The sequence below is a fragment of the Mytilus californianus genome, unplaced genomic scaffold (genome assembly GCF_021869535.1).
Source record: "Mytilus californianus isolate M0D057914Y unplaced genomic scaffold, xbMytCali1.0.p SCAF_2, whole genome shotgun sequence".
In the NCBI taxonomy this organism is placed as follows: domain Eukaryota; kingdom Metazoa; phylum Mollusca; class Bivalvia; order Mytilida; family Mytilidae; genus Mytilus; species Mytilus californianus.
In genome coordinates this window covers 6,632,046-6,659,707 of record NW_026262668.1, presented here as the reverse complement: position 1 = coordinate 6,659,707, position 27,662 = coordinate 6,632,046, and the positions used below count along the sequence as shown (strand labels likewise).

Here is a 27,662-nt window from a genome sequence, read left to right as displayed (position 1 = left end):
TAAATTAAGAATATTCTAATTCATAATTGATTACAATTTGACCAACTTGCCATGGTTATATGTTCCAAATTAAAAAAAATGTCTCATTGAACAATGATATAATCAAAAAAGATAGTTCTTATTCAGCTACTTTACGTGACGTATTGATTTTTTTTCTGGTCAAAAGAAGATGATTTGATAGTCTCGATCATCCAGCCGCTTAATTTTTCAAAGTAGACGCTATTCTTATATATGCGTCCGGGTAATCGAGACTAATAATTTAAATGATTCAAGAGTCGGGTATCACGCGCGTCTGGCGTACAACATTTTTATCCCGGTATCTATGATGAGTTTATTTATCACATTAAAAATACGATATAATAATGGTCATCGCATACGTACGAATGTAAAGAAATGTTGATTCGATTCTGATTTTTTTTTCTAATAGATGTGTTATATGATAAACGTTGTATTTTGTTGGTGAGATGACTTTGTGTGTTTTACTCAATTGTACTGTTATTTTTCCTTAATTGATAATGCAAAGTACTGTACGAATTGTGTCTTTCCATGAAAATATTACAATTGTAAGTTCAGGACCCAGTCTAGTCTATCTTATTCCAAACTTACACCAAAATATTGGAAAAACTTTGTGATAAATTAATAAAAGCGGCGAAATTATTAATGTCGTTTGACATTTTAGTTTTGTACTTTTAAGTCGTATTTGATGTAATATTATCCATTATTTCTAATTACTAAAATGTTAATCACCATTTGGATGCTTACGGCGTTTGGAAATTGAATATACGATCACGAAACGGCTGCTGTTTTCACATGAAATTTGAATACGTAATCATGTAAAATATAGATGTCTCTTTGCTTATTTTATAGCTAGATATTTGAATAAAATTAATTACACACATGTTGTAGTACATGTAGCTAGTACGTGAATAGAATTTATAATTCTTTACTAAATGTTCATCATCTTAATTATTAAGCAATTAAATACCTTAGTTTTACCTACTTTAAACAATGGACATTTGGATTTGTTTATGTTATGTTTCTATACTTTTGATTCAAATAAGTCATGAACGTAAGTTGTTTTCCTTTTTCAAACAATAATATCTTGTGCATTTATTCACTTTCATAGAAAAAGTTTCATGTAGACTTCATGAAAAATTCTATATTAACGCATTTCATAATATGTCATAACATTCATAAACTTCTATTATTCATTTTAAAAGGAGCAAGCAGTGTATACACGCCTTTTGTCTATGGAATTTATGCTTTTCAGTCAAATTCATGTTACAATAAGGGGGTTTTATGTCAAGTACTTTTACTCCATAATAAGAAGCTATCTAACGTCACAGTACCCAAATTGCACCGAGTACCCAAATTGTACCTTTTCAGCAAAAATAGCAGCGGAAATCTTACAAGTTTTCTTTGAGACTAAACAATTTGTGTTTTTATGATTTGACATTATACACGTCTTTCAACATAGGTAAATATATTTAAATATACACAAAACGTTCACAGTATATATCAACAGCTGAAGTATTTACTGGCAAAAGTAATGCGACGTCCACAAAAAGTCATCTTTTAAAAATGAGCAAATAAAATATGATACAAGCATCCATTTCTTAAAAAAATGAATAATAAGCATAGACTTATGTCAAATTGTTCTAAATATTTGAAGAAATAAAACAAAACATCTGTTATTCGATTTTTAAGGATGTGAAATTAAAGCATGGATGCAATTTGGGTACTCCTCATTACAGAATCATGGATCGTTTGAAGGTCGGTTCAAACCAATTTTTCTATGATTCAATATGGATTCAAAATTAAATTGGTGTAACTATATAGTAAATAAGGTGACCTCTACAAAATAAACACAGAATGGAAACTTTTGTCTGGATCATAAAAAAGCGTAGGTGAAAAAACTGTCAAAATAGGTGCAATTTAGGTACCCTCACGTTAAGCCAAAACGTTGTTATTTTTTTAAAAACGTACTAAACAAAGAAAATTCCTACATTGACGTGACACTATTTTCAGTTTGGAACAACGAAATTTTCATAGCTCTTTAGATTCTGAAACAACTGCGAATTTGAAATCGAATTATAGTTAAGTAGAAAATAACAAACCAGTGGCAGTACTTGAACTCGAATTGTAGTTTTCCTTGACCAAACCTATCACAAGCCTTTAAATATGTAATTCGGATTATATAATTGCCATATCCGTAAGGCGTTCTTTAATACGTTTTTACCTGGAAAAGGGAAGTTTACTATGGGAGGTTGACAAATTTACATATTGAATTCCTAACGTCTGGATTCGATTTTATAATGCTAAGGTGAATGTAGAGAATGCAGGTTTGTTTAATAACCTTATCTGCAACTTTATTTTTGATGAATGGGAATGCGTAACTGTTAAATTTAACGGCTCTTTTTTGTCGTAACGTTTTGCATATTTATACATCCTACATAGATTTTAAATGTTTAAGTCTGAGCGTTCCTGATGAGGGTATAAATCAAGGAAAGTGCTTCGAACGCACGAAATTTATAAATTGATATTTTCACTGAAAGCTCCCTCTTTATGATGTATATGAAATCAATTTAATCAATAGGTAAAGACAATTACGATAAAGGTAAGCCGAAGGCAAAATCAAACAACTGTCTCCATTCGGAGTCTTAACCTGCTTTACAAGCACTCTTGTATACCAACAGACGTATTCACATTGCAGTAATTATCAGTAAATCTATGGGTTTTGTTTATATAAATAGTAGTACCTGAATGTTCATGTACATCTTTGTTCTTGTTTTGGTCCATAAACGATACAATTTAAGCACTTGTGAAATGATGTTCAGTATTGTCTTTGATATTTGCTGTACTGTAACTTAGATACACAGTTAAGAAAGAAAAGTGGTGGTGGAGCTTATATTAATGGCACAACTACACAATAACTAGCTGTATCTCCAGTTACAGTACATGTCTTTCCAAGCTTGTTGTCTGTTGTTTCATAGAAATTTTAAATTAAAAATGAAAAGTTTTCAAATAGTAAATTTGTTTAGTTAAAAGTTCAAACAAATAAACTTTACGAAATATTATAAAAAAAAATTTAAAAAAAACGTCACTAGTAATGTTAATATAACATAGCATGTTAGTCGTATGTTAAATATGATTATTCTTTATCAATATTCTTTGGTAATTAAATTTTGTCTGATTTTCTACAGCGTAAGGAAATAGTTGAAAATGTGTATATTAAACAAGTTATGTGCACACTCTTTTTTAATCTTCAATATGTGAGCATTTGGATATTTATTCAAATAAACTTGCTTTTTAAAACGGTTCCTATTTTACATCCTTTTATATTTCGTGTATGAGTATGAACATGTATGAATAACCAATAACACCGCGAGCAAAACACAAACTATCTTAAAAATCGTTAGACAGTCACGTCTCAAGCCTCCAGTCATTTTTATTTTTATCTGTAACTACACGAAAAACATATCGTTGATAGAAGGTGTATTGAAGATGTATAGACCCTAAAAAAACACGACACTCGAACTCGTCTAGTGACTGGTATAGCAGACGTGTTGGAAATATCAACACGATTTCTGGCGCTCATGGTGAATACGAATACCACAGCTATATGTGGTTTTGATACTAACACAATATATACCGCAATACGCAGACGAGGTTCTAATAGAAAAGAAAAGGATATGGGGGTATCCATCCATGACACAAAATCAGTACATGCACAGCCACATTGCTGTTCTTCATCTCAAAGTCACAGTGAGGCCTTTTACACGGAGCAAAAAAAACTCTCGCCTCGCTACAAGTTTAAGACGGCCCCTAGCACCGGCTTGACTTGAATTCTTTGCAAAAATAATTTTGATAGACTTTGTAAGACGTAACATCACATTATCCGGCCCGGTCAAAAAAGAACATACTGGAATGTAGTACATATTTAAAGCAAAATAGTCACTACGCATAGGTGTAAATCTTAAACTATGTAGCATATATTTTAGTAATTAAGGTATCAGATGAAAGGTGAAGGACTGTAAAAAATATTCCAATAAATATAAAAAAAAACGAATATTTTGCGATCGTTTTGTAAACAAATAGTAAGAAAAGGGGGAACATTATCGTTATCGATTACTATTATGAAACATAGCAATTCTATGATTATAATTTCTCGCTTTCAAACAGTTTCGGACGTTTATATCTTTGAATGAATCTCTTGGCTTTTCTCTGGTACCTTAGCATGCTCTTGTAATGTTCTGTACATACATAAGGCAGTTTGTTTTCTAGTTTCCCTCTTATCATGTCGGGGCCTTTTATAGCTTGCTATGCATTATTGGATTTGCTCGAAAGCTTTTCCATTACAATTTGAATCAAATTACTTGTACGTGAACGATCCGCTTACTGTTGAATTTTTCTTACGGCCAAATTATAATACTAGTTTCTCCAAATAAAGAATAAACAAAATTCCTCATCTTTAGTTTTTAAGTCTTCATGTATCAGTTCGATAAGGATAAATGTAGTAATAAATTGAAATTTATAAATTGCCTAGCATATGAAATTAAGGAGATGTAGTATGATTGCTAATGAGACAACTATCCTCCAGAGTTCAAATGAAGCGGATGTTATCAATAATAGGGTGACTGTACGGCCTTCAACAATGAGAAAAACCCATACCGTATAGTCGGATCACCAGTACCACAAAATTTTATCAAACGAAAAAAGGGTCTTTTTATAATTCTTGATATGAATATATAAGGGTCTGGTTGGGGTATACAGAATAGAAAATGATGAGCCACATCTGCAGAAAAAAATGCAAAAAAGATAAAGAATAGAAAAAAGTATTAGCAAACAAAAAAAAAAGAATAGTGAATAATGGGGTGCCAAAATATAAAAAATAGAGAAAAATTTGCAAAAATTATAAAGAATACAGGAAAATGTCCTTAAAAATAAACAATACAGAAATTAAGGGTCCCCTTCCTGACCCTCCTATATCTGTTGTTGTCGTTACAGTTCACTTTTCTGTAATAAAATTTATAAATAAAATATACATTAATTTACCATACTTAGAACTAATTCAGCCATCAGATATTTGCATAATGATATTTATTTTCGTTTTTAAATTATAAAGGTTACTGTCAAATTATTACTGCTACATGTATGAATCATAACGCATGGCTTAACTCCATAATAAATACCAATACTACTTAACATAAAATTTTCTCTAAATGCTTGCAAATTTTTCGATGATATGTACTTTGTAATCAACCCAGATTTTTCTAAATATAAATGACATTTATCCACCCCAACTCACTTACTAAATTAAATGTGTTTACTCACTCATTTTTTAGAACTTGATTTAAATTTTCAAAGTTATGACATACAGGACTTTTCCTCTACTTTGTTTAATTTTACTTTCCGTGATGGTGATTTTCTGTTTGCTTTTTTTGTAGAGATCACATTTTGTATTGCGATATGCGAGTGCTTTCAGTGACGTTTCAGACTTCAATGAACGTATTATTTTTTGCAAAATATTTAATAAGCAGTGATGTTTCACACAAAACTGTTCCCGGTAATAATATTAATAAAGCTCAAAAAGGAACTGTCTTTTAAATCTGATTTTTTTTTTTTTTTTGCTAAATAGACTAATATAAATGGATAAAGGTTTTTATACAATTATTGAGTCTGGAAATTATATTGATAAAAATCAATTCGCTACTCTATAGTTTGAAGCATGACTCAAATGTTCCTTTTTATTTACTTCATGAAAATCCCGAACCACCGTAAATTGTGTACTAACGAAGCGGAGTGAAAGGAGAAAAATAATAAACGTAAGAAATCCTTTCATTTTAACCATTTCTATCATTTTGATGATGTTACGGCTTATGACGCGATTTTGTGATATATATATAGTGCTTTAATTGTTTATGCCAACAAGGAGCAAACAAAGACAAGATTTTGTGTTATACTCCAAAATCGTGCACTTGGTACCAGAAAATATAGAAATTGGTCGCCCTCTGACGTCCCGCTGGCCAGATATTAAACTGTTTTTCATTCTTTTTCCCGAAAAAATATTTAGATTATAATAATGTGACTTCATACTTACTGAAATTCGCTATAAAAAAAGATGTTTTCTAAAGAATATGGACCAAAACAGTTAGTGTTTACTGTACGGCGAATCGCAGGGCGTTGTACGATGAATTGCTAAATAACAACTTGTTTTCTGTACGGCGTCTTGCGATATACTGAAATGTAAAGATGATACTAATAACTATATAGATAATAACAAAGGGTGATATGGTGAACATATCAACGCGTTATCAGCTATTAACAAATATGCGAAATAAACTACATAGCAAAAAATATCATAAAATATCATAAAATATATGCCGTTATTTTCATTCAGATGTCATCATTTTTGCGTACCCTTATTGGATGTAATTATTGTGTTTTAAAAGAAAAATGTTATTTTAACCTAATCATTCTAAATATAATCATATGGAGTTATACTACTAACAACTGTTGTCTTTTTGTTGTAAGGGCGAATTTTCAAAAGTTCAATAAAACACAGACCATTCATCTTTTGTGGGGAGGTTTTTTATATATTGTTTAATTTTAAGTTTCTTGAATATATAAATTAAATAATTCCTTGTTTAGAAGGAAAGTGAACAAAATACTTTGTTTGCTATGAAAAGTAGGGGGAAATGAATTATTCATTGCGTTTCGTAATCATTTTCTAGTTACTGTATGTTATTGAGAAATAGCTTGTTTTTTTGTTTAAGTCGGAAAATGTTTGTAACGAGAGAAACACCATGCCCCCTTAAAAAAAGAACGGTCAGTGCCTAAAATATAATTCAATAGAAAAAAATTCCGCAAAGGAATAACTATTTATTGTCAAGTCTTTTTGTTTAGTCAAGATTAAAAGGAACGTTATGAGGGGTAGTGGGGTAGCGGAGAATATTCGCCCGACATCTCTTTTTGTAGTACTTTTTCATGAATAAGACTTTGATATTGTGTCACAAGTAAGACTTGCAATTGCATTTACAGTTACAGCAACACGTGGTTATTTTGTTTTCAAACACACCTTCTCTGTTTTGAAACTTACCAGATTGCAATTTGATTTTCTGGAAGGCGGCAGGAGGTTTATGAATGCTCGGGTAATAACTGAACATAAATAATTTTGCACATGACAGGAGGAATATTCTACAGCACAAAATGCAGGAAACAAATGTGTACAAAAAGGCGGAAAAAAATAAGCAAATAAAATTAATGATCAATCCGGAAAAAATCCTCGTCCACCTCCCAAAAAAAATCAAATGGTCTGGTCGTCCCTTCATAAAGGTATGGAACTCGACCTATACATATCAGATTTTATTGTTTAAAAATCAATATTTATTTAACCTTCAAATATATGAAAATAATCAAATCTTTAGCGAGATGGTAAATCAATTATTTTGTCAGGCATATGTTATAAGGAGAAAAAAGTGCAACTAAAGCACGAAAGCACCCCAAAATGTGAAAGATGTACCCGACTTACTCTTTCGCGAAAAGAATTTACCGGTTTCAGTATTTCAACCAAACTGTATCCAAGGCAGATATCTAAATTTACGCTTTATCAAATCAATCTTTACTATTTTGTGGATTTTTTCAAAAAATTTTATTAGAATACACCATCGGGATCTAAACTGATTTTTACCTGCCATTATTAGATTTTATGTGACTATATTTCTTTAACTTAAAAGATGCATGATAACTTCTAGCTTTAGTGTATAGATAAGTATACAACATATAAATCTTAAAATATCATTACAATTGTTCTGTTTATAATATATGCGTATCCAGGTCTTCTAAGGCTTTATATAAATAGTCTTTGCCGTAGCCGCAGCCGGATTTGCATCCGTTGTATAGCATTCTGCGATATCAATACTTTCTCAATGATGTTTTATTGCCTGTTATTTTAAAAAAAATTAAACAGTATAAGTCGCGCGCATGTACCTTTTTTTTTACTTAAAATGAATTTTTGTTTCTTAGAAATGTTCTTTAAACTAACATACTGGTTGTAGTTGCCTTTAAAAATAAGTCAATAATACTTTTATAAAATAAGGAGATGTGGTATGATTGTCAATGAGACCAATATCACAAAGTCCAAATGAAGCGGATTTAACCAACTATAGGTCACCATACGGCCTTCAACAATGAGAAAATCCCATACCGTATAGTCAGCTAAAAAAGGCCCCGACTTGACAAATGAAAACAAAAATGGTCTGATTTATGGCAAAACGATAAATGAAAAACAAATATGACAGACAGCAACCTACAACAACTACTAAACTACAGGCTCCTGACCAGAGACAGGCACATATATATAGAACGTATCGTGGTTTAGTATGCTTGTTAGCGCTCAAATCTCCCCTCACCTGGGACTGTGAACAGCAAAACATAAGAACAAAACATTATTTTTTTTTTAAAGAAAAAGACATTTAAATTGTAATTTATATAAACTGTGTTATAGATCTATAACTATATTTTGTGACTTGGTCCTTGGTTGGAAAACTGAATTCCTGTTTAAAGAGAGCATATGGGAACAGATATTTTTTTCCAATTAAACATTTATATGATACATGGGATAAACAAAGTGTAAGGCGAGTTATTCTTAAGTGTGTATAAAAAGATTTTCTCACAAGGTTAAAGGAGTTCAAATAGTCTTAGGTTACATAAAAAATGTGTATGTAAAATATTTGAATTTGCTTGTTAATGACAGCTGTCATTTAACCATACGAGTAGCCTGTCAAAGACACAGCAAAAGTGTTAAAAGAAAGTCAAAACATTCATCCTCTGTCGTATGTATCGTATTCAAATTGTAAACGCTTAATTTATTTTTTTCTATTTTTAGTATCAAAATTTTATGACTGGGAGAAAAGGGAAAACGGTACTATTTATTCTGCCATAGGCGACAATACTAACATTTTCTAAATTTACCACTTTTTATAATAAAAACCGGGATAAAACAGTTATGTGTGGTGTTAGTAATTTATTTTTCTGTTTTAAAAGTTGAAGCCAAATAGTATCATGACCAACTTCCAACGGAGCTTGTTAATGTTATCCATGCCCACCGTCATTTTACAACAAATTTATGAAATTTTTGAAGTCTTTTCGAATAATTCTCTAGAAAATATTTCAATAATAGGTTTCAAAATTTATATTGTAAATATACACATTGCAGTTATTCATAGATAAATAAAAAAATATATTGTACCCTAACATCCAATCACAGCGCTCCTAAGTTGACTTCCTTCACCTGTCTTGGGTACACAAAAGGCCAACCTAATGCTGGGAAAATGTAATAGTACCGTTTTCCCTATACTGTGACATAAAGATATAGAAATTCTTATGACACCATTAATGCAATACTGAGTTATTGTGAAAACCTTGGCTATAATAAATACTTGTATGTTCCCATTACTTAAAGAAACATGGATCATTTAATGTCCCCACCCCTACATGCTGGTTTACCTCTTTCTCTACTTCTTTCAGATAAGGCTTCATAAACAACCTGTATCCAATCATATCTTATCTTATTCAAAAAGAATAATAAACAGTTCCATTTAAACAGATAAAAATAACAGTTCCACTCAATTTGTATTCATTTCATCCAAAATTTACAACATAAGCACAAACTCAAGATTTTTCATACCAATCTCCATTCTATGCTTTAGTATATGCCATATTGTGATTCAAAATTTCAGAGCTTGTTATGAAATCCATTATTCTGTCTTGAGATGATGAAAACAAAGATATTATACACTTTACACATTAGATATCCAAAATACTCAGCTGTAAAGTTGCCTTTGTTGACTGTATTAATCTATGAAAAAGCTGAATTATGTCCCTTGGGAGTATTAATTTCCAACAAAAGTCCTTTCAAACAGTAGAAAATTAAAAATTACATATGCCTGATATAATAAAAGACAGAAACTACAAAGTGAAGCACTATTGAAATATTTGCTGCATGAATTGCAAAGAATATGACCAATTCTTTACACAGGAGAGTATAAATTCTGTCTAAATTTAGCCTCAAGTGGCCCTCTTTTTTTCTTAGATGGACAATTTTAACACTGAAAATGCTTCTAGTATGACCAAATATTGCCTTACTCCATAAACAGTACAAACTTAACCAGACAATTTCCCATTTTAACAGATTATGTCTACAGAAATACCCAAGTGATACATTTAGGGAATTACACAGAAAAAAGGCAAATATTTCAGTTAAAAATACTTGTCGCGACTTGAATTCTGGTGTTTCCAATTGAATTAATCATTGCGAAAGGTGAAAACAAATACAAAAGAACTATAGTTTGGTGCATTTTATACAATATAGTTAATATTGAAATTCTAGAACAAAGTTTTATATCAGTATCCATCAATTTGACTTATTATGATGACTCAGCACTTTTCTCAACACAGTATTGTTCTCAGTGAAAAAAATTTATTCTTTGTGATAAAAATCAAATGTACTAATCAAAAGCTTCAAAATAGTATACTTTAACTGAAGTCTGATTGATTTTGATTCCCCTTGCTATCTTCAGTATAGGGAAAACGGTACTATTTATTCTGCCATAGGCGACAATACTAACATTTTCTAAATTTACCACTTTTTATAATAAAAAACGGGATAAAACAGTTATGTGTGGTGTTAGTAATTTATTTTTCTGTTTTAAAAGTTGAAGCCAAATAGTATCATGACCAACTTCCAACGGAGCTTGTTAATGTTATCCATGCCCACCGTCATTTTACAACAAATTTATGAAATTTTTGAAGTCTTTTCGAATAATTCTCTAGAAAATATTTCAATAGGTTTCAAAATTTATATTGTAAATATACACATTGCAGTTATTCATAGATAAATAAAAAAATATATTGTACCCTAACATCCAATCACAGCGCTCCTAAGTTGACTTCCTTCACCTGTCTTGGGTACACAAAAGGCCAACCTAATGCTGGGAAAATGTAATAGTACCATTTTCCCAAAAGATAAACTGATTTTTCATTTGTTCAAATGTATTAAAATTGACTACATTACATTGCATCTCATATATGATGTAAACTCGGATATATAAGAAATATAATGCGTAAATATGTATTTTATCTTATAGCCACTATTTCTTGAAAAGGACGGCATATAATTTTGTTTTAAACTAACAAGTTGCCATACAGTTGGAAAACAAGCTGCCGTAATGTAAATCTGTAAACACGGGCATGTTATCATACCCTAGGCTTGATTGGTTTTAAACGATTTCCTTTAGAAAACATCTTTATGATAGCGAATTTCAGTAAATATAATGTCAAACTATCATCATCTAAAAATTTGTCTGGAAAAAGAATGAAAAACAGTTGACTATCTGGCCAGCGGGACGTCGGAGGGCAATCGATCTCGAAATTTTCTAGTACCAAGTGAACAATTATGAAGTTTAACACAAAATCTTGTCTTTGTTTGTTACTTTTTGGCATAAAAAATTAAAGCACAATCTATCAGAAAATCGTTTCATAAGCGGTAACCTCATTGACACGGTAGAAAGGGTTTTAATTAAAGGATTTCTTGCCATGTTTATTATTTTCCAAGATCAGATGAACCATGCCAGACAGACATGTACACCTTACAATCAATCCATGCATTAAATATAGTTGACCTATCTTTTATAGTATCTAAGAAACAAACTTAACCATGAAAACTTAACATTGACCAATGAACCATGAAAATGAGGTCAAGGTCAGATGATACCTACCAGACAGACATATACACCTTACAATCATTCCATACACTAAATATAGTTGACCTATTGCTTATAGTATCTAAGAAACAAACTTAACCATGAAAACTTAAGATTGACCAATGAACCATGAAAATGAGGTCAAAGTCAGATGATACCTGCCAGACAGACATATACACCATACAATCATTCCATACACCAAACATAGTTGACCTATTGCTTATAGTTTAAGAAAAACAGACCAAAACACAAGATCTTAACACTGAGCAATGAACCGTGAAAATGAGGTCAAGATCAAATAAAATCTGCCAGACTGACATGTACATCGTAAAATATTTCCATACACCAAATATAGTTGACGTATTGCATATAGTATTAGAAAAAAAGACCAAAACACAAAAACTTTACTTAAACCACTGAACAATGCAAATGAGGTCAAGGACAGATGACACCTGCCAATTGGACATGTACACCTTACAATCATTCCATATACCAAGTATAGTAGACCTTTTGCTTATAGTATCTAATATATGGACTTGACTACGAAAACTTAACCTTGTTCACTGATCCATGAAATGAGGTCGAGGTCAGATAAAAACTGTCTGACACGCATGAGGAGCTTGCAAGGCACGCATATACTAAATATAGTTATCCTATTACTCATAATAAGAGAGAAATAAGCATTACAAAAAATCTGAACTTTTTTTTCAAGTAGTCACTGAACCATTCAAATGAGGTCAAGGACCATGGACATATGACAGACGGAAACTTCATAACATAAGGCATCTATATACAAAGTTTGAAGCATCCAGGTCTTCCAGCTTCTAAAATATAAAGCTTTTAAGAAGTTAGTTAACGCCGCCGCCGCCGGATCACTATCCCTATGTCGAGCTTTCTGCGACAAAAGTCGCAGGCTCGACAAAAAGTACAGATCTGAGTAATCACAGTTACTGAAAACTAGGTTAAAGCCAATAACAACTAATAAAAATCATGTATCTAAGTCTAAAATATCAATCAGTACACATCCAATGGATTTAATATAAAGACGTCATTAACAGTTAGAGGAAAACATGACCTTGTGCAATGCCAAAAATGCATGAATATAAGTGAATATTATCCAACTTAGAATATATATAGTAACCATATCTATTAAAATATCAAATTCTGAACACGAATGAAAATTGTATCAAGTACTTTAATTATAACACTTAAGTTTGCGAATAGCATGTTCGACATTCTCCAATGCGACGATTTAGCTTCTTGCATTTTGAACTTTGTCTCCTTGTTTTATGACGCAATTGGTGTCTTTTGTAAGGCGTAATTATTGGATAACAGTAAGCATATATTTTAGCTGCTAATATAAAAAGGTTCTGTGGGAAATCTAGTCACAGTGAAGTCCGTATCCTATTTCTGGCATCGAGTTGAATTCTGTGCATCATTTTGGTGGCACAGGAAACCGCTGCGTACAAGTCGAATGTGGTTTTGGTTGTCAATCAAAACCTGGGTATAAATGATACAGTGCGTTTGTCTTTGTCCGGAATAAAACTTTTCCTGTAGCTCATTTTGCGGGCCATAAATTGTATGAGATGTACCGTTTAGTGCAGCCATTGCGTTTGGCAGTCCTGGTAATCTGCCTTGCAAAGACAACCACTCGTTATGCGACGGTCAATCCAATGACAGTGATTGAAGAAACATCAAACAACAAAGACAGATTCGAAAAACACGGATATGTTCTTAGCCACAAGATTACAATCAAAATGCAATTTCTGGGAGACAATTTATGTGGACGTCCTCGAGTCCCAACATTCAGTATTCTATTTCCGAGTAAATTCAACTTCTAAATCAATGTTTTAGGTGCTTCACCAGTGACTCGGTAGAAATCGTAACGGCGATGCGAAGAAAAAAGATGTAAACATTATCGTCGAGTGAGGTAGGAATAATTAAAAGTTATTATTGTACCGAGTAAATCAATAATTAATTTTATTATACTTCACGTTAAAATGCCAACTTTTGATTGGATAATACGAGGGAGACAACTGACTCTATCCCTCGGCTCAGCGGGAGACAATTTTTTGAAGGTCATCCTCTCGTGTAGACCAATTAAAAATCGCCTCGGTTGACAACGTTTTCTCGGGGTAACAATCTGATCTATCTCAGCTATGACTTATTTATATATTATTTTTTTGAGATGGTCCCTAATTCAAATGTCTCAACTATAGACTCTCGACTCTCAATTGTCAACAATAGTTAATTATCTGACATGTCTAGTATTAAACCTGAAAAAGGTAACCTATCTCGCTCGATAAAAAAAAACTTATATGCAAATGGAATTACCTGTTATTGCTCAAAGTTTCAAAGTTTGACTATCATGCATTTCTTTTTTGAATGCCCTATTATTTATTTCCTTTAAACAAGTGTGGACACAGATCAGTGTGGATAGTATGTTTGGGTGTTTGACAAGTGTTTTCTGACAAAAGGAGTTCTCTGGTTTTTCCCATAAGGTTCTATATTATTACTGTGTTACACATGCAATTACAGCCAACCTGAGCATTAGGAGTGTTGTTTATTTAATATTTAGTTTTTTATGTTCAAGACTGTCATGGAAGAGATACTAATTGCATTGATTACCAAATGATTATGATAGAATATGTTCCACATCTTTGATTTGGGATACATTTTGTAGCTAGGAGAGGAACACATATACATATTAGGTTCATTTGTTCATGATGTGATTTTTTTATATGGAAGATGGTATCTGAGAACATGTATTTGCGTACTATTTGTATGGTTCTATTTATGTTACTTTGTGTAGGATCTTCCCAGTATCATTAGTAAAAGATTTTGTTTAAATGTCGAAATTGTTTGTCAGATTAGAAGACATTTAATGGTTTTAAGTTATGACAATGCCTGACATGATGCTTGGGGCAGATGAGCTAGAAAGTAAACTTCTGTAACAACAAAATTATTTTCATTTACCTGTGTTTGAAGTAATTCAAATGGCTGATATTTTTGTTCCAGCATATTGTTTTTCTTAAATTGTTTAACATTTCATAGCGGTATAACATGTTACTTTTATTATGCTTCCCTTAGTTTATTTATTTTGTATTTACATTGTATCATAGGTCAAATTTATTTGTTCAGTACAATGTTCACTGGTGTTAATATGTCCTTTGATTGAGTTAAGCTATTTCAGTTGATATTTTATAGTGTGTCTTTCTATGTTGTGATGTTACACTATTGTTTTAGAAAAAGGGTGAAGGTTTGGTACTATTAAAACGTTTAAACCCGCTGTATTTGTTTGCACCTGTCCTAAGTCAGGAATCTGATGTTCAGTAGTTGTCGTTTGTTTATGTGGTTCATAAGTGTTTCTCGTTTCTCGTTTTTTATATAGATTAGACCGTTGGTTTTCCCGTTTGAATGGTTTTACACTAGTAATTTTTGGGGCCCTTTATAGCTTGCTGTTCGGTGTGAGCCAAGGCTCCGTGTTGAAGACCGTACTTTGACCTATAATGGTTTACTTTTATAAATTTTGACTTGGATGGAGAGTTGTCTCATTGGCACTCATACCACATCTTCTTATATCTATTCTGTGTTATTTTTTATTATTTCTTCGAAAATATCTTCTCCAAAGCCTGGTCAAAGCAAAAAACAGTTTGACCAGTATTAAAAAATGAAATCAACAAAAGAACCTTTGTGAGCATGCTTCAAAGACTCATAACTGCTACAGAAGTCATCTGATAAAATTTCTAGTGGATATGAACATCTACTTGATATGTCTTAATATCTAAAAAGTTATAGTATTCAAAATGAAAAAGGTATTGCAAAAATATTCTTGTTTTCAATTTTTTTTGTTATATGGATACAGATATAAGTGATACCAGTACAGTATGGCAGTTTTGTTGTGGAATGAAAGTGCAGTAATTAACATTTACTGTTAATTCACACAAATTAAGAAATAAACAAATGAATAATAAATTTTGAACTAGGCCAGATAGGCCTTATGAATTTTGTTCTTTTTTTTTACATACTGAATGACCATTTACACTCAGGACTGAGTCGTCAGTAGGCAGTACAGATGTATAAAAAAAATGTAACAAAACCACCTAGCATCATATTGCTAGTAACACGAGTATCATTGTTTGGTAAATTTGTGCTTTTTTTTTAATTTGGCTTCTGGACAAAAAATGTTTTGTTCAAATCTAAATAAAATGCTTTTATCTCCCCATTACTACTTACATTGTACATATAATGAATACTACTTTGACAATTCCTTGTGCAGATGAGAGTTGACTGTCAAAACTTTATTTCACAAAGAATGAATTGCATAACAATGAACTGAGCTTAAAGCAAAGCACTTTAATAATACACTTAGACAAAGAGCTCAATCCAGTGATATACTTTGTACTACAGGTCCTTCATGAACATCCATCCGCCATAACCACATCTCACAAACTTGCCATACTACATACTACTTTCAATTCTCAATTTTACATAGTTGGATCAGAAGTCCTGAAAAAGACATGATTTTTTTTATCATATTGTCAGTATATACACCGGTTAAAACTTTCACAAATTTGTGGTAAAATCATTCGGTATCTAGCAAGTAACAATCGCTTCATGAACAAATTGATATAGGTTGTCTTGAGTGCCCCTCTGTCGGAAATAAGAACATACCTCCACCTAATCTTAGTAAACTGGTGAAGAAACATTCAAAACTATAAAATGTTATTAGACTTGTCAGTGTCTATTTACCATCACCACTGAATCAATTAAAGAACCTTTGTGAGCACGCTCACATACCCCACGCCCCCACATTGTCACTGGACAAACAAAATCTCACCAGATTCCCAAGTTCAAAGACTCATAACTCATTGACGTCCGGTCTTTACTCGACCTTCATTCCTCAAGTCGATGTTCAAATCTGACTTCATAATAAAATAAGATTCCAAATATACGACCAATGAAATACCCCTCTCATAGACTAGCCGCAATGAAATCACAGTTTTCTAAAATGGTAGGTGGAACCTTAAACTCAAATTATTTTAAACGATATATATCAAATCTTGCAATTACATGTAATAATAATTTTTCTCAATAATTCGCTATATTTTTTCTTATTGTGTGTCTATTGTTCGAGACTGTATATTGACCTCTAAATGTCTTTCAATTACATCCAGTGTGGCGTTGGGTTGATGTCTGATTCTTGTACATGTAATATATCGACGTGGGATTTGTTTATATAAATAACAACTATTCCCTTAAATTCAAATAAAATGGATGTAAGAAATTAAAGGCAACCATACCGCCTTCAAAAATGAGAAAACCCCATACTGTATATTCGGCTGTAAAAGAGCCCAACATGTTTATATTGGTAAGATTCGAGATTTATTAAAAAACGTTTCAAGACATCATAATTATTTGCATTTGTTCTGTTGATTGACAGAGGTATAAGGACTGGAATGAGATCAAATATATATATAGTTCTGCTCAACAGTTTCATGGTAAATCAGTTGTAGTAGTTTGTTTGAAGTTTGCAGCATATTCAACTTTGAACATCTTTTTCAGGTCTGCAATCCATATAAAAATCAGAATATGTGGTATGATTGTCAATGAGACAACTATCCACAGAGGTTCAAATAACAAAGTAATTATAGGCAACCATACAGCCTTAAAAAAATTAGGAAAACAGTCCCGACATGTAAAGTATGCAACAATTCAATTGAGAAAAGTAATGGCCTGATTTACAACTAAACAACAGGTTGGGAACCCCCCCCCCCCCCCCCCCCCACCACCACCAAAAAAAAAGTTGTAAAAGACGGAAAAAGAAGATGTAGCCTTTTTAACTTATAAAGGGTGAGGGGATTCATTACATTCGGAACAACTTTTCTAAAGGATGGATCCATATAAAAATTAGAATATGTCGTATGATTGCCAATGAGACAACTATCCACAGAGGTTCAAATGACAAAGCAATTATAGGCAACCATACAGCCTTCAAAAATGAGGAAAACAGTCCCGACATGATAAGTATGCAACAATTCAATTGAGAAAAGTAATGTCCTGATTTACAATTCAACTAATTAATAAGGGGGGGGGGGGGGCGGATTCATTACCATAGGAACAACTTTTCTAAAGGATGGATCCACTTATTTTCAAAAAATAATAAAAATTGATGTCCATCTCGGGCATCTGGGAACAGACTCAACAGTATATCTATATCATATATATTCCAAATTGTGGACATTAACCAGACATCAAATGTTGATAATGTTAGCCGTTCTACTTGAATGACTTTAGTGGAAGGATATCAAATTAAAAGACATTTATTGTCGTAGTGGTGATATATTCCATTATCGCACCGCCGGTAAATTATCACGTTGTGATTGGTTTAACGCCGTCACGTGGTGACCCCTTATGGATCCGTAGGGGGTTAGTAAATTTCATAGGGGGTTCATGACGTCACGTCTACTGTTAATAGTGACGTCACCTATTAATGTTGTTGTGTTTAATTGTTTATTTCTCTACAAAACACAGCGGAAAAAAATCTCGCGGGCGATAAATTCGTCATACGGTTGACTACTGACCCCCTACGGACCATAGAGGGTGAATAAAATCCATAGGAGATTCGGCCTTCGGCCTCACCCCCTATGGATTTTACTAACCCTCTATGGATCCGTAGGGGGGTCAGTAGCGAACCATATAACTTATAATGGCAGTCTTTCCTGCTTAAATATCATGTGTATTACGTGATATACCATTTTTAGGGCTATATACTGTCCTTTATATTTAAGTCATTTTGACACAGCAAAATATAAAGAAAACGTTAACTATATATAATGTTTCTGTATTAAGAAAGTTTATCTGGAAATTGAGTTATTTTTTCGCAAAATAAACCCACTAAGTAACATACATTTATAACTTGACTTTGAATTATTAGGAAATTGAGTTCTTTTTTTCACAAAATAAACCCACTAAGTAACATACATTTATAACTTGACTTTGAATTATCAGGAAATTGAGTTCTTTTTTCACAAAATAAACCCCCTAAGTAACATACATTTATAACTTGACTTTGAATTATCAGGAAATTGAGTTCTTTTTTCACAAAATAAACCCCCTAAGTAACATACATTTATAACTTGACTTTGAATTATCAGGAAATTGAGTTCTTTTTTCACAAAATAAACCCACTAAGTAACATACATTTATAACTTGACTTTGAATTATCAGGAAATTGAGTTCTTTTTTCTCAAAATAAACCCACTAAGTAACATACATTTATAACTTGACTTTGAATGCAAACGACCCCTAAATGGCTAAAAGATATTGGTGTATGGAATAGTCCATGATGATTTCTGTTAAGAGTTCACTGATTCCGTTGATTTTGCCAGTTGAACGGACTAGAATGAATGAGATTAGATATATATACATAAAGGTCTTTTCAACAGTTGTAGTGTAAATCAGTTGTATTTTTTGGTTGACATATATAAATATATATATGTATAGATTATCGGCTTTTCTACACATTGATAGTATACAATTATAGCCTTTGTATGAGGTCGATACAAGGATATATTGACCTGAAAGAAGTATATTAACTGAGGACAAAGTCCGAGGTCGATATACTTCTTTGGGTCGATATATCCTGTATTGAACTCATCAATAGGCTATAATTGTTATATTATTAATTTCCGACCATATTTGTATCAAAATCCTGATTTGATTTTTTGATTTTGTTGGAATTTTATAGATATCATATTGTCTCCTAGACAATAACAACATATAAGTTTATTTCATTTACTTTTTTTTTTTTACATCTTATGTATATGAAGATTTTTTTTCTTCAAATAATCGATCATAGATATTTTTTTATAAAACAATATCATGAAATTCATTACATGACGTCACACAAAGTATATATCGGTTTTTAGATATTCTAAAAATAACCGTGCAATATGCTTTTTGGTGTGCAATATGCTTTTTGCTATCCGCCGTTTTCTCTCTACCTTCGAAAATATAGTTTAACATGTGACTATCTCTGAACGAATCAAATTAGTTAAAAAATACGAGTTAATAATATTTTACGATATCTATACGAAAAAAAAACGATTATCTGTTTATCGTTCTATTGCTGGTCTTTTTCACCTCCCTAAGACAGTTTTTACGCTAGACGAAAGCAAGCTTAATAACATCTCCTCACACATTGTGACGTCGCTGATAACTTTTGGTTGACATATATGTATGTATAGATTATCGGCTTTCCTATACATTGATATCGTAAAATATCAGGAAGCGAGCCACAATGAACCTTTTTGGCGAGTGAGCGCAGCAACCGAGCTAAAACGAACCACACTGTGTCGAGCGGCTGATATTTTACGATATCTATACGAAGAAAACCTGATCATCTGTTTAACGTTCTATAACTGGCTTTTTGACCTAGACGAAAGCAAGCTTGATAACGTCTCCTCACACATTGTGACGTCGCTGATAACTTCTCCTCATGCAGACATTATGACGTTGCTGATAATGCCTGCTCTCGTCTCAACGCCGTGATACGAGAATTACGGAGCGACTGAGCAGGGCGACGTAGGGAAGGACGACAAGATGGGATATGCAGTACATAAAATTGAGAATGAGTAAATCTATATACTTCAGTTCTGAGTAGACTAGAGACTTCATGTGTACAAACCTGACGTCAAACTATGTACTATAAAAGAAGAGACAAATAATATCACATTACATCTAAAAATAACAATAATCCAAAGTCAATTATATTACGATGTCAATGGAAGAAATTCCCGCGCAAATGTCATGACTGTGTTAAACGGGATAAACCAAAAAGAATTTTAGGTCTATGTTGCCATTCACATTCCGTTCAATTTACTCAGTAAAATAAAATATATATGTTAACTACATTTATATTGGTTTTGAATTTAGTTACCCTATCAGAAAAAAAATATTTATTTCTCGCAGACAACGCTTAATAATATACATTAACTCGACACTGAAGCTAAAAAAAAAAACCTAAAGCATAATGGTATATGGAATCGTCCAAACTGATTTCCTAATAATGATAAAGGTGAAATATGTAGAATCAGAATTGTGTACACAGAAATAAGATCAGAAATAAAGCCCTATGTAAGGTGAAAAAAAAAAACAACTGTATAAAATCATTGTTTATTAAATTAGCTTGCATAAGAACCTTGAAGTTAAAACTAATAACGATTACGTGTATCCTGTCAACCCCTGAAAAAATAATACTGTCTTGACTACTTTCGCGCTCCACTGACTGAATTTTTAATACATTGTTATAAAGTATGTTAAAGATTTCCGCTGATATTTTACAACACCTTTTGTGCAATTTTTCCTTCTTTTTTTAAGCCCATCGGTAGGATCTGGGACTATTATACTAATAGTTAGTATAATAGTCCCAGGTTGGATCCGATTTTTTATACAAACAAAACTTTGTAGTAAGTTGTGTAAACATATATTGACAGACAGTTGATTTATTCATAAAGGTAAAAGCTGTATAAGTAATATTTCCAAAATATCATTTTCTAAACTAATGACATACTACCATTATTTCTTTTCAATGATCACTAAATTTCCCTCGACATTTTGCACCACATATATATATGTATTGTTTTAACCGTGTATGTGGCTTAAGCACACATTTCCTTCCCAAACGACGGTTCGTCAATGACTTGTCACGCAATCTAAAGCAAAACAGATTTAGTTCAGGAAACTGAGCATGTTTATTATCTCCCGTTAATTCCCGTATCGCTAGGTGACACCATTAGATAAGCTCGTGCAATAAAAAAAATCTACTCGGGACGCTTTTCATTAATATTAATGCAAAAAACCTATATCATTTGGGGAATTCTGAGATTCACCAGTCTTTTCGTGAATTTTGCACATTCATCCTGGACTTTTAGTTATCATGTGGTGAATAATGGTATTTATCAAGATACACATGTTCTGAAATAGTAAGTCTTTTCTTAAACTATATTTTGGTACTTAAAATTGTTTAAATTGGTAAGTTATCTACGCCTTCAATTTCATCCATATTATGACATAGGCACATACAAGATTTTTTGTCTATTTCAGTTCCAGTACGCCATGATACTAGACGTGCAACAAGAAGGCCATTTATAGAGCGCAAACCTGGAAATTTAGAAAAAATTCTGAAGTCTCAAAACGAACTGAATAAAAGACAGATTCGACCACGTGTACGATCTACAAGGAAACTAAGATTCAGAAACAGTATCAAAAATGCGAACGGAACGTTAAAAGAGGATATCAATGAAATGAAAAGTAAAAAGAAGGAACTATTTCCTGTATCAAATGGAAATGTGCTTTTAAATGGCGCTAATAATAAAAATATGAAAATGTTCCATCGAGTATCTGAATCAAGCAAAACAGAAGGGTCGACATCTCCTACCGTTATTAAAAAAGCAGTAAAGACTGTATCAGACAGAGGGAATTCCGTAAGCAATGCAGTAACGATTGTACCAAAAAACAATGCAGTAAACACTCGGTCTGTGTCGTTTAGAGGTAGCTCCGTAAACAATGCAGTATCAAAGAGAGGTAGTTCTGTAAACAATGCAGTATCAAAGAGAGGTAGTTCTATAAACAATGCAGTACCAAAGAGACGAAGTTTTGTAAGGAAACTAAGATTCAGAAACAGTATCAAAAATGCGAACGGAACGTTAAAAGAGGATATCAATGAAATGAAAAGTAAAAAGAAGGAACTATTTCCTGTATCAAATGGAAATGTGCTTTTAAATGGCGCTAATAATAAAAATATGAAAATGTTCCATCGAGTATCTGAATCAAGCAAAACAGAAGGGTCGACATCTCCTACCGTTATTAAAAAAGCAGTAAAGACTGTATCAGACAGAGGGAATTCCGTAAGCAATGCAGTAATGATTGTACCAAAAAACAATGCAGTAAACACTCGGTCTGTGTCGTTTAGAGGTAGCTCCGTAAACAATGCAGTATCAAAGAGAGGTAGTTCTGTAAACAATGCAGTATCAAAGAGAGGTAGTTCTGTAAACAATGCAGTATCAAAAAGAGGTAGTTCTGTAAACAATGCAGTACCAAAGAGACGAAGTTTTGTAAACAATGCAGTGTCAAAGAGAGGTAGTTCTGTAAACAATGCAGTATCAAAGAGACGAAGTTCTGTAAACAATGCAGTAAAAACTCGGTCTGTGTCGTTTAGAGGTAGCTCCGTAAACAACACAGAATCAAAGAGAAGTAGTTCTGTAAACAATGCAGTATCAGAGAGAGGAAGTTTTGTAAAAAATAAAGTATCAAAGAGAGGTAATTTTGTAAACAATGCAGTATCAAAGAGAGGTAGCTTCGTAAACAATGCAGTATTAAAGAGAGGTAGCTCCGTAAGCAATGCAGTATCAAATAGAGGTAGTTCTGTAAACAATGCAGTATTAAAGAGACGAAGTTCTATAAACAATGCAGTATCAAAGAGAGGAAGTTCCGTAAACAATGCAGTATCAAAGAGAGGACGTTCTGTAAACAATGCAGTATCAAAGAGACGAAGTTCTATAAACAATGCAGTATCAAAGAGACGGAATTCCGTAAACAATGCAGTAATCCCTATTACAACTAGAAGTAGTCCCGTAAACAATGCAGCAAACACTGCATCACAGATGAGAAATTCCTTAAACAGTGCAGTAAATATTGTAACAGTTACTAGTAGTCCCGTAAACAATGCAGTAAAGATTGTACCATACAGAGGTAGCTCCGTCAACAAGGCAGTAAACATTGTATCAGTGATGGGAAATTCCGTTAACAGTACAGTAAACCCTATTACAACTAGAGGTAGTCCCATAAACAATGCAGTAAAGATTGTACCAAATGGAGGTAGTCCCGTAAACAATGCAGCAAACACTGCATCACAGATGGGAAATTCCGTAAACCGTACAGTAAACCCTAGTACAACTAGAGGTAGTCCCGTAAACAATGCAGTAAAGATTGTACCAAACAGAGGTAATTCCGTCAACAAGGCAGTAAACATTGTATCACAGATGGGAAATTCCGTTAACAGTGCAGTAAACCCTATTACGACTAGAAGTAGTCCCGTAGACAATGCAGTACAGATTGTACCAAATGGAGGTAGTCCTGTAAACTATGCAGTAAACATTGTATCAGAGATGGAAAATTTCGTCAACAGTGCAGTAAACCCTACTACAACTAGAAGTAGTCCCGTAAACAATGCAGTACATATTGTACCAAACAGAGGTAATTCCGCCAACAAGGCAGTAAACATTGTATCACAGATAGGAAATTCCGTTAAAGGTGCAGTAAACCCTATTACAACTAAAAGTAGTCACGTAGACAATACAGTACAGATTGTACCAAATAGAGGTAGTCCTGTAAATTATACAGTAAACATTGTATCAGAGATGGAAAATTCCGTCAACAGTGCAGTAAACCCTACTACAACTAGAGGTAGTCCCGTAAACATTGCAGTACATATTGTACCAAACAGAGGTAATTCCGTCAACAAGGCAGTAAACATTGTATCGGAGATGGAAAATTCCGTCAACAGTGCAGTAAACCCTACTACAACTAGAGGTAGTCCCGTAAACAATGCAGTACAGATTGTACCAAATGGAGGTAGTCCCGTTAACAATGTAGTAAACATTGTATCAGAGATGGAAAATTCTGATAACAGTGCAGTAAACCCTACTACAACTAAAGGTAGTCCCGTAAACAATGCAGTACATATTGTACCAAACAGAGGTAATTCCGTCAACAAGGCAGTAAACATTGTATCAGAGATGGAAAATTCCGTCAACAGTGCAGTAAACCCTACTACAACTAGAGGTAGTCCCGTAAACAATGCAGTACAGATTGTACCAAATGGAGGTAGTCCCGTTAACAATGTAGTAAACATTGTATCAGAGATGGAAAATTCTGATAACAGTGCAGTAAACCCTACTACAACTAAAGGTAGTCCCGTAAACAATGCAGTACAGATTGTACCAAATAGAGGTAGTCATATAAACTATGCAGTAAACATTGTATCAGAGATGGAAAATTCCGATAACAGTGCAGTAAACCCTATTACAACTAGAGGTCCCGTAAACAATGCAGTAGAGATTGTAACAAACGAAGCAAGTATCGTAATTAATGATAATAATAATAATGATAAGGGAGTGTTGTATCAGATATCTGTATCGCACATACCAGATGTGTCAAAAGCTTTTTCGAATACTGCCACCGTGAAAAAGACGACATCACCACGAGGGAGTCCTTTAACGAATAATGATAATCAAATTACACAATCTGGAAAAAATGAAGAGAACGATGGTGGTATCGATAGGACTGATCACATGGAAAATAGAGTTGAATTTCTAAGTGAAAGTGCAAATGCAAGAACAAGTGCAAATACTGTGCTGAAGAGTACAGATGGTGGTATCGATAGGACTGGTCAAATGGAAAATAGAGTTGAATTTTTAAGTGAAAGTGCAAATGCAAGAACAAGTGCAAATGCTGTGCTGAAGAGTACAGATGGTGGTATCGATAGGACTGGTCAAATGGAAAATAGAGTTGAATTTTTAAGTGAAAGTGCAAATGCAAGAACAAGTAAAAATGCTGTGCTGAAGAGTACAGATGGTGAAAAGGAAAATGAGGAAGAGGTAGGTTTTAGCCCCATTACAATGAAACTATATCGGCGAAGAATGACAACTAGACCAAGTAATTCCGACGAAGACGATTCAGACGTGATGCGATTAAGTCCAAGCACACCAAGAAAACCGACAAGTGCATTGAAATTGAAACGTCCCCAGTTAATTAGCGCAACTAAACCTAATAATTCTAAGGCTTCACAGTTAAGCCCAGCTAAACCCAAAGATCCTACGGCTTCCCATTTAAGCCCAAGTAAACCAAATAATCCGAAGGATTCACAGTCAAACGCAATTAAAAAAACACTTCAAAGGAAAAGGTGGTCTGATTTTGATTCAGACAGCAGTGATTGGGAAAATGATGACGATTTAACATCTGATCGAAACAGGAAATCTAAAAGTAATGAAATATTGTCAAGGTTGAAATTCCCCAACCGTACACCGTTAACTAAACCAAATAATCCTAAGGATTCACAGTTAAACGCAATTAAAAATACAGTTCAAAGGAAAAAGTGGTCCGATTTTGATTCAGACAGCAGTGATTGGGAAAGTGATGACGATTTAACATCTGATCTAAACAGGAAACCTAAAAGTAATGAAATATTGTCAAGGTTGAAATTCCTCAACCGTACATCGTTAACTAAACCAAATAATCCTAAGGATTCACAGTTAAACGCAATTAAAAAAACACTTCAAAGGAAAAAGTGGTCCGATTTGGATGCAGTCAACAGTGATAAGGAAAGTTCAGACAGCATTGAGTGGGAAAGTGATGACGATTTAACATCTGATCCAAACAAGAAATATATAAGTACTGAAATACTGTCGAAGTTGAAATTCTCCAACCGTAAACCAAATGAAATGAAAACAGTTAATGCAAATCACAACAAAACAGTGGGGAAATCCTTTACGAAAGGTGTACACTACTCTGAGGAATCATCTTATCAAGACAGTGTTGATTGTGATTCGTCAGATGATAGTGGATGCGGTTATAGATCTGAAAGCTATGACACCTCAGACTCGGTTTCATCTGAATACATTCGTAGTTCCCAACCAGTCCGTGAAGTTCTTAAACAAAAGACAATTAAAACAGTTAAAAAGGAACAAGAAGATTATGCCACGTATGAATATACTGATTATACTTGGGACGGTAGATCGAGTAGGGAGTACTACGATTACGATTCTTCGGATGATCATGGCTCTAAAGACATAAAAAATGTGAGATTAATGCCAAAAAAGCAAACAGATATGTATGTTTTAAAAAGAAAAGATGATCATAATGACCAAAGCAGTGAAGATATTTATGATAATGTGAGTTACGACAGCAGTTATAGCGATGGATCCTATAGTGCTGATTATCCGGAGTATTATTCAGACTCAAGTAATTGGGAACATTATGATGATAGCGTAATTTATTCCCAGGAAGAGTTTTATTAAAAGTGATGTCTTGTGTTTAAAATCAAAAGTATTTTGACCTGCAAATTTCAAGCTTGAATAATTCGCCGTTGCAGAATCTAATGCATTCTGGGTAATGTATGTATGTATGTTCTGTATCTTCCTCCTTTAGTAGGAGCACCAAAATGGGTTATGGTGTAAAGGGGGACATTTAACACACTGTATCGGTACAGATTTAATGTGAGCATTTGCCTACCCAGTTTCCCAGCCTGGCCGTGACGAGTCTTACTACCAGAAAGTTAACCTTCCCCAAAAACAATAAGTACAATGCAATAAAACATACGAACACATCCACTCACCTGATTCGCTCATCCTCAAAAATATAAAAAATGCAAAATATATAAACAATTATATAAGAAATAAAGGATTAGGTCATCCCGGATGCCGCACAAATGCCGAGGCAACGAACGGGAAACCGGTAAGGACATACTTGGATTCCAAACCGATACCGCTAAATGCCCAGCTGTTTTCCCTGGTAGAGGAAAGCCAAAAATCCTACGATAAAGGATCTCGGAAAGAAACTACCGATCCATTAGGGGAACAGCTAAAACCCTCAGACATCAAATAGATTGGTCTGATGGTTTTCCATATGGAAAGTACTAATGGATCCCATCTGACCACATTTCTCAAACAAACCTGAAAATATCTGCAGAAACCTTCCTCGACAAAACAATATAATCCAAAACATAAAATATACGATGTATTGTAAGGATATTAATATTTATCCATGCAACCAATTTGACAAAACAATTTCAATGATGTTAAAGGATTCTCTCTGCAAAAATTTTCACGTCTACTCTCA

At 33.2% G+C, this 27,662-nt stretch overlaps 2 protein-coding genes across 6 annotated transcripts; both read left to right on the top strand.

The window, feature by feature from the left end:
- Positions 1 to 967: 967 nt before the first annotated feature.
- Positions 968 to 23,394, top strand: LOC127728862 (extracellular matrix-binding protein EbhA-like). Its single transcript, XM_052236455.1, has 3 exons — positions 968 to 1,069; positions 21,870 to 23,257; positions 23,389 to 23,394. The coding sequence occupies exons 1-3, from the start codon at positions 1,009 to 1,011 to the stop codon at positions 23,392 to 23,394; spliced, it is 1,455 nt and encodes a 484-aa protein (XP_052092415.1). The 5' UTR covers positions 968 to 1,008.
- On the top strand, positions 23,206 to 26,870 carry LOC127729178 (dentin sialophosphoprotein-like). Of its 5 annotated transcripts, XM_052236863.1 has the most exons (3): positions 23,206 to 24,230; positions 24,399 to 24,482; positions 24,609 to 26,870. In XM_052236863.1, the coding sequence occupies exons 1-3, from the start codon at positions 23,429 to 23,431 to the stop codon at positions 26,840 to 26,842; spliced, it is 3,120 nt and encodes a 1,039-aa protein (XP_052092823.1). In that variant the 5' UTR covers positions 23,206 to 23,428; the 3' UTR covers positions 26,843 to 26,870. The 5 variants fall into 5 exon arrangements, with proteins under 5 accessions (XP_052092823.1, XP_052092825.1, XP_052092824.1 ...); XM_052236865.1 differs by lacking the exon at positions 24,399 to 24,482 and having other exon boundaries at positions 24,735 to 26,870; XM_052236864.1 differs by lacking the exon at positions 24,399 to 24,482 and having other exon boundaries at positions 24,651 to 26,870.
- The last annotated feature ends 792 nt before the right edge of the window (positions 26,871 to 27,662 follow it).

What these genes read in the sequence shown, in the direction of transcription:
- LOC127729178 (XM_052236861.1), top strand. Translation starts at nt 23,429, where the DNA reads ATGAGAAATTCCTTAAACAGTGCAGTAAATATTGTAACAGTTACTAGT. An exon ending in AAACCCTACTACAACTAGAG is followed by an intron (nt 24,231 to 24,398) that starts GTAGTCCCGTAA and finishes TACCAAATGGAG; the next exon opens with GTAGTCCCGTTAACAATGTA.
- LOC127728862 (XM_052236455.1), top strand. Translation starts at nt 1,009, where the DNA reads ATGGACATTTGGATTTGTTTATGTTATGTTTCTATACTTTTGATTCAA. An exon ending in GATTCAAATAAGTCATGAAC is followed by an intron (nt 1,070 to 21,869) that starts GTAAGTTGTTTT and finishes TGTCTATTTCAG; the next exon opens with TTCCAGTACGCCATGATACT.